This window comes from Morone saxatilis, unplaced genomic scaffold (genome assembly GCF_004916995.1).
Source record: "Morone saxatilis isolate NCDOM2014 unplaced genomic scaffold, NCSU_SB_2.0 Contig7, whole genome shotgun sequence".
NCBI lineage: Eukaryota > Metazoa > Chordata > Actinopteri > Moronidae > Morone > Morone saxatilis.
The window spans coordinates 11,505,246-11,520,501 of NW_023340246.1; the positions used below are offsets into that span (position 1 = coordinate 11,505,246).

Consider the following 15,256-nt stretch of genomic DNA (forward strand, 5'->3'; position numbering starts at 1 on the left):
AGAGAGAGAGAGAGAGAGATCATAACAGCTGGATCTTGATCATAGTCTCTCACTCCTCCTCCTCTCTGTCGTGTCTCCTCTTCTAGTAGTTTATTCTTCATTTTCTGAGAGCCTCAGTGCCTTTGCTTCACTTCTCACCAGCAGATCTGATTTGAATAAGGACCAGAGATCTTTGCGGATTGTATTGAATCAAATATTTTTGCGTGAACACCCAGCAATCCTATGCGTAACTGCATCCACACTATCATTATCCCTTCTATCAACACGGATGTCCAGCTTCAGGGAGAGGATATGTATCAGGGCATAATGACAACCAACCACGGACCCGCTTCCTATGAGGCCGGATTTCTCCACAACGCCTCGGCGGGAACCTCTCCGGTTTATGTGCCCACCACCCGGGTCGTCACCCCCATGATTCCGGCGCTGCCTTACCTCCAGACGCCCGGCGCGTCGCAGCAGAGCAGCCCCGTGTCGAGCCATTCTGCCTGGGCGCAGCCGGGCGCCGACTCTGTGCCCTCGTACAATCACTCCCCGGTGTCTCCGCGCTTCGCCTTCTCCACCAGCCCGCCTCTGTCCTCCGGGGTGGCAACGGCCCGAGAGACGGCCGCTTCTTACAACAGTCCGCTAAACATTTCTGCCAACGGGAGGGAGCACTACGGGGCCCGGAGCCTTGGCGGGTCGTATCACAGTCCTTACCCGGCCTACATGAGCCCCAACGTGGGTGGAACGTGGTCGGCGTCCCCCTTTGATAGCCCGGTCCTCCACGGTCTCCAAACCGGCGCTCACCCTGGCGCAACACGGCACCCAAACATAGGTGAGCAACAGGAAACTATGCATTTTTTAGATTTTATTTTATCATTTAAATATTTTCTTTAGGTGTCATGAACAATAAAGGGTTTGGATTTTTTGAAAGTTATCCAGACAGAAAACTATCAGCTTTAATATCACCACTAAAAGTGTCGATGCTGTTGATAAAAAGAGAGAGCAGCATGTCTGTTTTATTTATGTATATTTGTCAGGGTTTAATGAAGGGTTAATGGCCACAATAACACACACACAGAACAAGGTGAGGGGGTTGCAAGGCCAATTTCTATTTTTATTCTTTATATAAAAACATATATTTATTTTGTAGGCCTATATATATATAAGTCCAGGATTATCTTAAAAAAATAAATAGCATGTTAGCATGCTGCAGGACAAGTCTTAAAAATATGTCTGCACGTAAAGCAGAAATCATCTCTTAATTAACACCCATCAAGATTAAAGCAGTTTTAATTGACACACTAAACACACCATTGCACTCATTTAAAAGGCCTGAAATAGGATTTAAAAATGACTCGTAAATCAATTTAATAATAATACAATAGATCTCTCACAATATCTCACAGAATTATAAATTATAAGCGGTTATAATTACATTTTAAAAAGGTATGACATGGAATTTCCGCAGAACGAAATATGAAGACAAATTTAAATGAATATATAAATAATTTTTTTTTTTTAATCCTTACATTTCATATTAAAAAAAAAACACACCAACTAAAACATTAACGAATTTTAGAAAGTTATAGCAGCCACATGAGATATGATAATAAATTCACCACAGACACAGTGCGTCCCAGGTGACTGCTGATTGTGACCTTTGAACCCTTTTTTCTTTACGTTACATTATTATTACTAACAGTAATAATATAACAACACCAACGTATTTTTTAAGGCAGTTAATATCATATAGAAACCACATTTTATTTTATCATAAAATGTAACTTATATCTTTATTCCTAAAATATCAGAGTCGTTTGATCATGTTTACGGTTGGTTGAGAGTCTGTACTGGCTGCTCCGCTGCATTATATTTGTGTTACTATCAAACGTGTCAGGTATATTACTTTATTAGGTATAGCTTACATTACCTGTTACTTTCATGTGTCTGGAAGTGAGATTTTACACGTTAAAACAACATAAAATAATTGAATGATATTATGCACAAGAAAAAAAGGCAGGAGTTCTATTTCATAAATTTTTTATAAGGCTTCTCTTTTATAATGATTTTCCTTCATTGATAAGAATAAATAGGCCAGGCTGAGTTAATTAATGTAGCCTAACATTTACTCAGATGGCTATTTTTACACACAACTGCCAGGCCTGTGATATAAATATGTTTTGTATATTTTTATGAATCAAAGACACATTATTGGAGTGATAGAAATTAATATTTAACTGAGCCTGAATTGATAACACAGTTTATGGGGATTATGGTTTATGAGTTGTGTTTGACTGTGGCCTCATAAGGTCAGATCTGATTTGATATAAAGTGTGTTTGAGCCGGATCCTGATCAGCAGCACAAGACTAACTGAGTCCTTTCTGTCAGTGAGGATACAGCGAATCCTTTTTCATTATAAAAAACATGAATATTTGGAGTAATTTGAACCCTAACAGTCGGCTTCAGCTTGGCTCAGAGTGGATTTGGTCTCTATAGCTGCATGTTGCCCTCTGGACCATATCAACGCAGTGATTTTGCTTAGCTTGTCAGTCCTTCAATGGCCACAACTTGTACCTTGTATAGTCTACTTTACTAATCAGCGTTGTGTTTATTTGACCTAAAGTTCTTCCATTATCTGCATTTTCTGCACTGCTGGCAGCTACAGGGTGATGGACGTCTAAAGCATTTCATTTGAATATATTCCCATTTCATTATCATGTAATTTACAACTTAATCTGACAGGCTGGATCATTATTAGACGTATCACTTATTATTAGTATCAACAGTTGATTAACAGCTGATAATTTCCTCTTTTATATATATATATATATGCCACTCCATCCGCCTGCAAATTAAATACCTGACTGGCCGATGTTTCAACCTAAATGTTCCCATCAAGACAAACTCTCCTATTTGATGAAGAAAGAAAAAGATCAGCTGTCAGAGTGTAGATAACAGCATTGATCCGCTCTGACCTCTTCATCTGATTACAGTCACACTCAACTCACAGGCTGTTTACACTGATGGATAAACTGCTAACAGGCTTCAGCTCACTGTTTTATAATCACATCTAATTTAATGAGATCTCAGTGTTTGATTAATAGGCCGTTCAGTGAAAGTCTCTGTTCTTCTGTTGGTGAAGAGGAGAAAGAGAAACTCCCTCAGCTGTAAGGTCACTTATCTTCAAGAGAAATGAGGGGAGAAATGAATCACATTGGGAATCTTTTAATGATCATCACATAAAAATATGTAAATATTTAAGAAAACAACTCATGAACATGTTTGTTAAATACAGAAGTTAAGCATCAGATGTTTAGCACATCATGCCTTGATATGATAATTCTTTCTTAAATCTGATCTTGCTTAGGTTGGAAAATGATTTAATGTAAACATAGATATCATCCTCCTACAAGAGAACCTTTTTATGAAATATGTTTTGTTTATGTTTTGGACAAATACCATGATTTTATTTTTTATTATCACTCTGATGGGATTCTGGCAGTACTAAAAAGTTAAACATGTTTCCGTCACATACAACAAGCCTTTCTTAGCCTTTGAATATAATATAAAAAGACATTAACACTTTAATATTCTCTCCCTTTGTGTCATGTTGGCAATTAACATACACAAATCTTTCTGCAGGTCGCTCTGCTTTTGAGTGAACAGTGGAGGAACAAATGTTACAGTAAAGTCAAATATAAAAAGCAACAAATATATAAAATGCATAAAATATCAAAAGAATAGTAAGAATGAACAAGTTAATTCATGCAATAAAACTCCTGTACTGAAATTTATTGATTTTTAATACCATCTATTTTGTGCCACAATAAATTATAATTTGGGGGCTTTTCCAAGCACATGTTGATATATGTGATGTCATTGTTTGCGATTCGCGATTAAATCAGCTAATATTTTTCTGCCACCCTTTTGCCCCTCCATGAATATTTCTCTGGATCCAACCTTGTTTTTATAATGTTTTTATAATTTTGTGTTTTTTTTTCTGTAAAACAGAGTAATAAGTATAAAGTAGCATAAAATACAAATTATCAAGTAAAGTACCTTAAATTTGTACTTGTACTTGTAGGTTGTTGGGCTTCACCATTTCATATAGCAAATGTTGACTGACCATATTTACATCAAATGTTAATAATTTGATTATGTTTTTCATATAAAGTCTCTAAGTAAGACAGCATTAAAAGTATAAAGGAGTAAAAAAAGGAAGTATTCATGTGAAAGTAGCCCAGAACTGTATTTAGATAAAGCTGAGTAAATGAACTTCGTCACTGTAGTCCCTCATTAACTTCACATATTTCACAGTAGATTGAGTCTTTTATTTATTTTATCACTTTTGTCCTCTAATAGTGTTACTGTGGTTGTTTTTAAAATGCACCCTGATAGAAACACACTGACATTTCTCCAGCGGAAAAAATAAACCTGCATTGAGATGCAGTATTTCTCTGGTGTATTGTCTTGTGTTACTGCGTTGTGTTGGCTACAATTGCTGCCTGGCTCAAGGTTAGCTTGCCCTGCGGTCTTTGTTTTGCTCTTAGCCTTGGAGGAGGCCAGCATATGTATCAGTGCCATTCCTGTAACCCTCTGCAGCGAGGGAGGAACAGATGGAGGCCAGATTTGAACTATGTGAAGAAGAAGAATTATGCACAGTGGAGCGTACATTTCAAAATGGAACATGGGCTGATTTAAATGTGACTTTTACACTTAAGTTATTTTTTCCCCCACAATTCTATTTCTATTCTCGGCATAAACTCACATATCTGATAAATGTTGTAACCTGTAACTGTTGGTATCAATGCTAAATGAAGCCTAGCTGTCACTTCCACACTACAGATTGATGTCTCCTTCCCCTTAATGGCTAAGTGGTTCTTTGGAGATACTCTGTTATGTGCCAGATGAGAGAGTGAAGATCGCACTCATCAGATGTCATGCTATCTGACAGAGAGGCAGAAAGAGATGTGATAGACACAGAGTTTCTATCTGAATATGATGGAGCTCTACTCCATCTCTATTTCTAGCCGACTCTTTATCTCATGAGGAGCAGTGAGATAAGGAAGGATTCCAGGCTGCTGTTGTGTGGGGCTGTAGGACCTGAGCCTGCACCTCCTGCTGGTGTAGAAATGCCACAGCAGTTGATAATCACCCTGTCAGGATCTGACAGAGCAGGAAACTGTTTATTAAAGGAGAGTGGAAAGATTTTTTTGTGGCATGAGGCCAGCTGGAAGTTAATTTCTCTAAGAATCACAGAAATGAGCTCAGGTTGGGCCAATAATATGAGCTGCACGTGTACGATGTGGTAATTATGGCTGACAGACATGAATTGTCACTTACTGCCAAAACACATTAGTAAAACAACTTTTCAGAAAAACTGCCATGACTTCAATTTGATCATTTTAGTTTATCCAATGAAGTTTTAAAAGAGTTTTAATAATAAAAAATATCATTATATTGTTATCATTAATTTATTTTTAAATTCTTAGCTAACATTGTACAATAGTGGGAGAAATACATAATTTACTTAAATAAAAGTAGTAAAAATGTTTTACTTAAGTAATCACTCACTATACTAAATGGTTCATTTCAAAATAATGCCAATAATGTATATTGTTATGTTATTGGATTATGATTATTAATGTATGTATCACTTTAATGTTGCAGCTGGTGAAGGTGGAGTTAATTTTAATGACTTTATATACTGCTGGGTAGCTTAATATAAAAAATCTAATATTTTATTTGTTGATAATAATATAATAATATTTTGTATTAATTATGTGAATCTGTAAATTAATCAGTAACTCAGTGACTCAGATAAATGTAAGAGAGTAAAAAGGTATGAGGTAACTTAAATTTAAATACTCTAGTAAAGTAATTAAACATTGTTGTTAAGTACTTGAGTAAATGTACTTTCTCCATCGCTGGCACTGTGTGATAGTTGAACTGATAAACTGTTAAAAAAGAAGCTATTAAAGTTACAGTTCTTATACGCAGATCACTGTAAGAAAAATTAGATTATTATATTTCTTTCTTGTCTTCCTTCTTCAGACCTGTTTGATGACTTTGCTGAGGGGCGAGAGTGTGTGAACTGTGGGGCGATGTCAACCCCCCTCTGGAGGCGGGATGGTACCGGCCACTACCTGTGTAACGCCTGCGGACTGTACCACAAGATGAACGGCATCAACAGACCTCTTATCAAACCTCAAAGACGGCTGGTGGGTGACAGCAGAGCACTTTTCACACGTGTTATACTGTGAAGTAATACAGTGTGTTACATGGACGATAGATTTACCTGCAGTGGAAACATTTGAGTATTTTTTCATAAATAAAAATTAAACAAATATCCTTTTTTAACTGATGCAGTCTGCCTCGAGGAGGGTGGGCCTCTCCTGCACCAACTGTCACACCACCACCACCACCCTGTGGCGACGAAACGCAGAGGGAGAACCAGTCTGCAATGCCTGTGGCCTCTACATGAAACTCCATGGGGTGAGAGAGAAAGTGCATCTCTGATACTGCTGAAATCTTGTATATAACCAGTTTAAACACTTATTTACTTGAACCTCAAACTGGAATTTGCAAAGAGTAAAAAGAGTAAAAACAGAAGATCTAAATATATATACATCAAGAAAGTGAATACACATTTATGCACAATATTGGTAGTGGAGTTCATAACATCCAATAATAATGTCATTCTGACCTAAACTTACAGATGTCTGAGCAGGTTTTTATTTTTTACCTGTATCCAAATGAACTTAAACCACTGACTGCCTAAATGGTAGCAAATCCTTCATAAAGGAACTAAAAATTACGACAATCCCCGCAGTTTTTGAAAATGTATTTTTAGAAATTTAAAGGTTATTCCTTTTTTCTTGGTGTCTTGACAGGTACCACGACCCCTGGCTATGAAGAAAGAGGGGATCCAGACCCGCAAACGCAAACCCAAGAATCTCAACAAGTCCCAATCTGGTGAGCTTCAAAACCGAAAAAGTTCTTCTGCTTGTGTGTACTGTATGTAGATACAGATAGATAAACAGGTGACGGCACATAGAAGAGTTAAATTAGGGCTCCCCTCCCTAAAACCCCTGACCATCATTATTGTATGTACGATAAAACAAACTGGGAGTAGGGAAAACATTTATTTGAATAGAAACTAAGTAATTTGTAGCCTCATTGTCCTACTTTCCCCTCAGCTTTTGCATCCCATGAATGAGCAAGTATATGTATTTTTCTATATGTCATGTGAATATGTTACAATACCCATTTACCCATTCACATGCGTATACTATCTTTGAATGTGTATTGACCTCAGTTCTGTGCTCCACAGGGACCCCTGGCAGTGAGGGGACTCCAGTCACACCGAGCAGCACTCCCCGTGCCTCCACCGCTTCGGAGGAGCCTCGCCAGATAAAGACAGAGCCGGACACTCACAGCTTGTACACACACCACAGCGCACATGCACAGGTTGGACACCTTTTCAGTTGAGTTATACAAAGTATTCATATCTAAAAATTTCTTTTAGAAATTTTAGTTATGATGAAAAAACTGGTAGAGGCGCACATTGATCATTACATTCAGCATTATTCAACATTAGAATAGTATAAACACAGAAAATTGTGTTTCCTGAAGGGACAGATAACAGTTAAACTGCTGTTTAGAAATGCTTATTATAAGCCAAATTCTACAATATGGAGGAACAAGAAAAGGGGAAAAGAGGAAAATCTATTATCTCAATGTAAGTGTAATTCCTGTACTCACCATCTCCATCTGTATCGCTCTAGATTTCAGCCCTGCCAGCCTACATGGCAGCTCAAAGTGGGGCCATTCCTCTCAAGATGTCCCCTGGGGGCCACGGCGGGTCTTCTGGCTCCAAACCTGAGCCCTGGAACAACCTAATCCTGGCCTAGAAGATCTGCAACCCGGCATCTCAAACCAAGCTATCTACATAGATTAAACTCTCCACAGAGACGAGGGTCTGCAGACAGCAGACTGCCGCTCTGGATGCAGACGTTCCCACAGCCTGCACACCTCTCAGTGCCTTCAGTATAGCGCTCTGGGACAAATACGTGGGTGCCACAAAAGACATGGAGATCTTAAACAGAACTGCACAGATGCTGCATGTTCAATCACAGCAACCGAGGACTGAATGGAGTTTGTGTTAGACAATCATGAAAGAGCAGCACTGTGATTAGACACACTACAACTCCTGATATGGAAACTACGCTCTCACCTTTTCTACCAGCGGAGAGGCATTAAGTGTTTGATAAATACTGTAACATAAACCAGTGACACATAACAGTAATGGTCAGACTTTTTGTCCCTGAGTTATTTTTATTTCAGTGTATTTGTCTTCAGTTTCATATTATTATAGACAATTTACCATAAAATGAAATGAAATCATTAAACATGTAAAGAACCACACCTTAATGTCAAAAGTTGTACCATGGAGGAGTTGTAGCAAGTGTAGTTAAAGGGTTTCTTCACATAATAAGAAAAACTATATACTTTAACACTCACAAGTAGTATTTACTTGTAGATATGCCACCACAATGCAATGGAGGGAAATGGCATTTTGTTTGTGGTGCTGAAAGTTTTTTCAAAAAGCTCTTTCCAGAACAAATGTGTTGGTTAGGTAACATCCACAAACCTCAGTGTGGTCAGTTTTCAGTATTTTGTATGTTCGGTAAATGATTAAACTTTTCAGAGGTAGTGAGGTCTGTGGATTATCCTATAAAGCACTTTGCTATTGAGTTTTTCAAAGGGTTTAAATTAATTGAGCACCACAAACAAACATCCAGTCATTATAGTTTTAGTAGGGTGGCTCAGTCTCAGCAGCAATGTCTCAAAACTTAACGTAAGGACAGGAAAACTATCTTGGTATAGTCGCTTATTTGCAATGAGTGTAATATCACACTGCATCTAATTCTAATCTAATCTAATTCTACAAAGACAATCTGATTGGGAGCGTTCCTAATAAACTTACTGTAACGAGAATTGCTCAAGACATCCATCACTCCTCAACACCAGTGATAAACATGATCTCCTTCTCAGTGCAATAGAAACAGCTCCCTGGTGGCATGTTGTTTCTGGATCTGTTGCCTGAATTGTGTACTTTTGTCCGTTTGATTGAAAGTGTTAAAAAAAAAAAAGAAGAAAACATGTCAGTGTTGACACCTCTATGGAAAAATAATGTTTGATAAACTACCTATGCAGCAAGTAAGTTGGACATGATGAATGTGGATGGAGGTGATAGCAAGCAGCTCCCTCTGCTGACAGAAGCGCAAATGTGTGCACCCATAAGAAAACTTTTTTTTTCTTTAATGCTTGAGGGCCTTTCAAAAAAAGAATCCTGTTAGTATTTATTATTGACAGCACAACTCCAAACCACACATTTATCACCTTTCAGCTGAAGGTTGTTTAATAAACTTTATGAAGCAATGCTTTAATTTACTTGTGACAAGCAACATGTGTAAATGTGGGATATCGCCACGTGTAATTATTACCAAAATAACAAATATATGAGCATATATGTAAAAATCCACTCTAGTATAATTGTAATACACCATTTGTGATATATTGTGAGTAAAGACACAGTGAGAGATGGGCATTTCTCAGTGTGCGCTAACACTACCTGATGCCCTTTCCCCTGTGTGCAACTGTAGCTCTACTGAGGAAACTAATAAAGACAAAACATTTCAATGTAAATGGTATTTATGATGTAAAGGTTTGGTGTCATTCATTCCACTTCAAATGCATACCCAACACTTGTGAACTATTTAAAGAGTTTAGTTATCGGACAACTTTTGAATCTTCCTCTGAAAACTGTATCCTTCCAATTTGTAAGTACTCTTTTGTGAACTTCACAACATCTTTGATAAAAAGCTGGACGGTGGATTGATTGAAATCTTCAGTCAGCTTCTCCCTGATGGACTCGGCATATCTATCCTGCACCATCTCCCTCCAACACTGTTGAAATGTGAGTCTTATTTGATCCTGGATGGGGTCAGATACTGGTGAACTAAAAGTGTAATCGAATGCAAATGCCCATCCTTTTTCTAAACATTCCTCAAAACTTCCACTTTTTTCTGAAAGCAGAGCTCGTGCAGCTTCAACCACGGTGTTCACCTCCTGGCTGAAGATATTTTTCTCATCTTCTGTTATAATACTATGCATTCTTTTGAAGTAACTCTTCCAGTCCTGGCCCTGCACAATGTTTATCGAAGGGAAACTCACAGATCTCGGGAGGTGTTTCACAGCAGAAAACAGGTTTTCACATAAAGGAGTAACATCTGTGCTCTTTTCAGCTGCTTTAATGTAGCTCTCATGATCATCAGTCTGATCTATAAAGTCCACTTGGCTATAGTTAACGTCCCTGAACAGATTTTCTTTAGTTCCTTTGAAGCCCCAGCATTTTACATAACCTACATGAGTCTTGACTCCATACACACTCCACCACTCCTGAGCTTTCTGAACCAGGTTCAGCATGCATGGACCAGTGTTTCTAGCCAAACATGGGCTGTTCATGGTGAAAACATACACCTTCCAGCCTTGTGAGACAACCTCCGACTCTAGAAGTTCCTCGGTTTGTTTAATAATGATGTCCTCGCTGTGCTCTCCGTTGTTGTAATTTGGATAATAAGGTCCATACATGACGATCTCCTCCTGTTTCTCAAGAACGGCCCATGAATGCTGCTTATCTTCTGCGCCACATTCCTCAGTGAAGTCATGGTGAAACTCCAAAAATTTCTTGTTTACCGAGTCATTAAGGAAAATGTCATTGGAGGCTTGTCTGAGCTTGAGATGCTCCAGTACTTTCCGTACAGAGTACTGTGTGTCAGTCCAGGACGATATCTGCTCAAAGAAGCTCTGAGTGTCAGTCAGGTGTTTGGTGGCTTCTGGTGTGCAGAAGTGACCACAGGTTGTCCTGTAACATAAAGACATCTCACTGTAAGGCATAAAAGGCTTGGGTGAATAAAGCACAAAACACTGCTTCTCATCTGTAAATATACACAAAAATAAAATGTATGAATATAGTCAAATTACTTATTTAATTGCGGGAAACAAATAGCCTGGCTCCACCTACCAGCACAATTAAAGGTCAGTAATTAGATTGTGATATGTAGTTTGTTCAGTCTGTACAAATACTGAAGCAAGAAAAACAACTTTGGTTTTGACTCCAGGCAGGGACTGGAAGAAGTACACCAAGATGGCCAAGAAATAGTTAATAGAAATAAGTTGCCCCCTGTTTCCAGTCTTTGTGCTAAACTAAGCTAACCGGTTGCTAGCTGTAAATCATTTTTAATAGACAGACATTAAAGTGGTATTTAACTGTGCAAGAAAGGCTATACGTGTATTTCCTATAACTAAATACTGTCTGACTTGTGTAATGTAAATAAGATTTCTTCATATTTCATGAAATGGTTTCAGAAAATATGTCTTAAAAAACATTTACAGACCAAGAGAGCTAATTATAGATCATTGTTTCATTAAATGAAAAACAAATGTGCTGAGAACTGTTTGACACAGTGAAAAGTGTCTTTTCTATAAGCACATTTCTAGGGTTGGGTTGAAATATACATAATTTTAAAACTAGGATATGGCTGGTTATATTGGAAAATACACATTTGAAACATAATGATACCAACAGAACTAAAAATGAGATACCTGAAATTCCCTCTGACCTTATACAACTCAGGCACTTAAATAAACCTGTGGTTTCCTGTTGCAGCACACTGGTACCTGTTTCATATCCATTATGAACATATACTGGAATTCTTCTTCAGTCAGTACTTACTTCAGTCTGACTTTGTCTGACCTGTCAGTGTGATAACCCTCCAGCAGAGTTTCCAGGCTGGCCAAACATTTCTTTGAGTAGAGCGGAGGCTCCTTTTCGTATCCATTAAACAGTGGACGCTTACGGCTCAACCTGAATAAAAACAGACGGATTAACATAGGATCAGAGGACAGTGTCTGTACAGTTTCTGTTAGAAATGAACAAAAATTCTGTAGGCTTCATGGGCCATCGGTGGACAACATTTTGATGGGGACAAATGAATTTAAAAGCCTATCCAATGCCTTCAGCTGTTCAAGCACAGACAAATGTCCAATAAAAGTCACACACATTTTAGGATGCAAGGAAACGTCTCTTAGCCTCTCTTTGAGGTTTTTGTCAAAGTAATAACTAAGTTCTCTACTCACATGGGAAGTGCCATCCAGACTCCTCAGCCCAGGTAAAATATGTTCCTCTTGTAGGGTGAGTCATGTATATGACCGATTTGATTTCAAAAGAGACAGTTCTGACAAACTAAGCAACAGCAAAAAGGTTACATTCTCAATACGTTTGCTCAGACAACTGCTGGGTAGTTTGTGACTGTCAACACTAAGCTCCTCCCATTGGTAATGCTCTCGCCCATACAGATATTACCTCACCTGCTACTGTTGAGGTACATTATTGCCTCTAGCAGCCAAGCTGCACAATGTGTGTTTGTGTCATCAACAGGCATCCTCAGTGCTTTTTCTTTTTTCCAGTTTAGCAAGTTCCCAGAAGTATGCAAAAGAAAGTCCACTTTTCTTCTGAAGTGCAACAGTTTTTGCCTTATGAAGTGAAAGAAAATGTGGACAAATGTCTGAGATGCTTCTGGTTCATTTTATTGGTTAAAGTGATTCATGGAAGCTTTCAAGTGATACATACTTGGCTTCAGTTCACAGCTGTGTTGCCCTGAAGCAAAATCTATTCAATCATAATTACAAAATTAGTCCTGCATTTACATGGCTGAAAAAGTCCTGCTATGATCCCAAATGTCGTGCGTATGTGTAAAGCCTACCCTGTGAGGAAGAAATTATTATAAAGCAATTTTTTTGTTACTCTGTATTGGAATTTTAAACTTTATTTATGTAGTGTGTTATTATTTTTATAAACACACTTGACCCCTTTGTGTTAAAAAAAGGATTTAGTTTATTATTATTGTTAAGACAGGCCTGTACTATCACTCTGATGAATGAAGTATGAGTACAATAATCAAACTGACGCAGTTTATCTACCCTTGTAAGGCTGTTTGAAACTGAAGTTGTTGTTTTCTTTTCTGTCTGTCCAACAATTACCTAAAACAAAAAAACAAAACAAAAAAAAAAGACAAACAAATGTTATGGTACACTGAAATAAGAGTGTGATATATTAAAACCATTTTGACCTCATCAAAACAACAACTATGGAAGTCTGGCGCCTTTGGCTTTTTATCATCATCATTGCCGGGTTTTTATATGTTTGCAACACCACAGCAAACTGTACTGACATCAATCTCCTTTGTGTTTTCTTTTGGCTTTTGTGAAATGTTGTTGTAGCTGATTGAGGTAATCATGAAGAGACAGTGTAAAATTTAAAACAAGGCGTGTGAATACATGAGAGAAGACTGTCGCTATAAACAGAGCCAGAGTAACAAGTTAGACAGGATGTGGGTTTTAACATGCTGAGAGTGTTTCGTTTTTTGACAAAGTAAATGTGGAGGAACTATTTAGATATTTTACTGAAATAAAAGTAAACATTTTCAAAAAAGTATAATCTATTTGATCAATTGATTGTTTGGTTGGTAAAAAATCAGGAAGATAGGGACACTGAGTGACACCTTCACAAAGCTTGTTTTGTTCAACCAATAGTCCCAACCTTAAAATTATTAAAAATACATTCAAATTACTGAAATAATTCAAAGGTAAATCAGCAAATCGTCAAATATGTGAAGCTGGAACCACTGAAACAATTATCAAAATAATTTTTTGTCAATTGAGTAGCCAATTGATTGACTAATCATTTCAGCTGTTCTACTGTTGGCTAGCTTAATTTATAAGAAAACATCATATTTTATAATCTCTTCATATGTTTTGTAAGCAAAAATAATTAAATTGTAAAGTAGTAACTAAAGCTGTCAAACAAATGTGGTTGAGTATAATATTATATACGTATTATGTCTGTCTGTCTTTTGACCACTTTGGTTACGATTGAAATATCTCAATAACTATTAGATGGACTGCCATGAAAATGATGGTGCAACAGAGTGGGTAAAATAAACTTTTGAATTACCATGTGGGAATTGCCCCCTCTAGTGGTGACTTTATCTCCACTTCTCCCCTATTATCTCTCCCCCCACCTGAACTCTGCCTCACCTCACACTGACTTTGGGGCAATCAGCCCAGATTTGCCCTTTTTTGCAGTCCGACACACATCATCATAGAAACAGAAGGGAAGCTACAACTCCCTTAAAACCGGTGAGTGAGATTTAGATTTTTGATAACAGTATCCACTTATCTTCATGTAGTATAACCATACAGTTATAATAATCTCCAAACAATTACATAAGTGAAATTAAAATGTGCAAGACTCCTTCATTAATTTACCTCTATACAAAATATACAAAAATCCTCTGGTGTAAGATGCTACCAAAGTCATTCCCGAAGGTTACTTGTGGCTTCATCAACCCTGCCAGACACAAAGGTTTTACAGTGTATTAATCCTGCAACAAACAAGGGTGTCGGCCCTAATCAGAATTGCTGTCATCAGTTTACCGTCAGCACTCAAAAGACCAGTAGGCTATTTCCTGTTTTGTAAAGGAGCCGAGGCCTGAAATTGAAGAAACCGACTACCTGTAGCTCTCTTCCCTGCTCCACTCTGTCCACTTTGTGAAGGATAAGGTTGAGGGAGCTGAATCCTCATGGCTTTCATCCAAATTCCACCTCGGCCTCTTAGCACTTGCTCTGTGTCGCTCTCTTCCATGCTCCTTCTTGTGGAGGAGCTGAGGCCTGACGTTGAGGGAAACTGAAGGTAGACTTTCTTCAGGTTGCTCCACTCGCTGCCCACAAAGCCCCTGATGCGGAGATACCTGTGGGTTATGGACAGTCAGCTGCAGAGGAACAGCAACAGGAACACAAATGGGAACAACACCGCCAGGGACAGCCGGACGAGCAGGAACAGGAGGCTATCACAAGCAAGTCTTCATTCTCCTCCTTGTCGTTCTTTGAAAGTAAAAGGACTAGATGTTTCAACCTCAGCTCCAGATACAATCAGTCAAGCTTCCACAATCAAAACCAACAAACTCAGTGCCGCACATAGAGAAATGTGCTTTGATTTGATTACATCTGCACTTCCTGACATCATGACATTTAGAGCCAGTAGGTTTTACAGTATTTTTGGCCCAGCTGATATATTTTTCCTACAATTTCAATGCAAAATGTGTACAAATTGATGCCTTCACACCAAAATAACAATGTTTTTTTAAA

General features: G+C 38.0%; 1 protein-coding gene across 1 annotated transcript; it reads left to right on the plus strand.

Annotated features, from left to right (window-relative positions):
* Window positions 1-83: 83 nt before the first annotated feature.
* gata4 (GATA binding protein 4) lies at window positions 84-9,680 on the plus strand. Its single transcript, XM_035678274.1, has 6 exons — window positions 84-814; window positions 6,038-6,204; window positions 6,353-6,478; window positions 6,877-6,958; window positions 7,317-7,453; window positions 7,771-9,680. Exons 1-6 carry the CDS (start codon window positions 223-225, stop codon window positions 7,894-7,896), a joined length of 1,230 nt encoding a protein of 409 aa, XP_035534167.1. The 5' UTR covers window positions 84-222; the 3' UTR covers window positions 7,897-9,680.
* The last annotated feature ends 5,576 nt before the right edge of the window (window positions 9,681-15,256 follow it).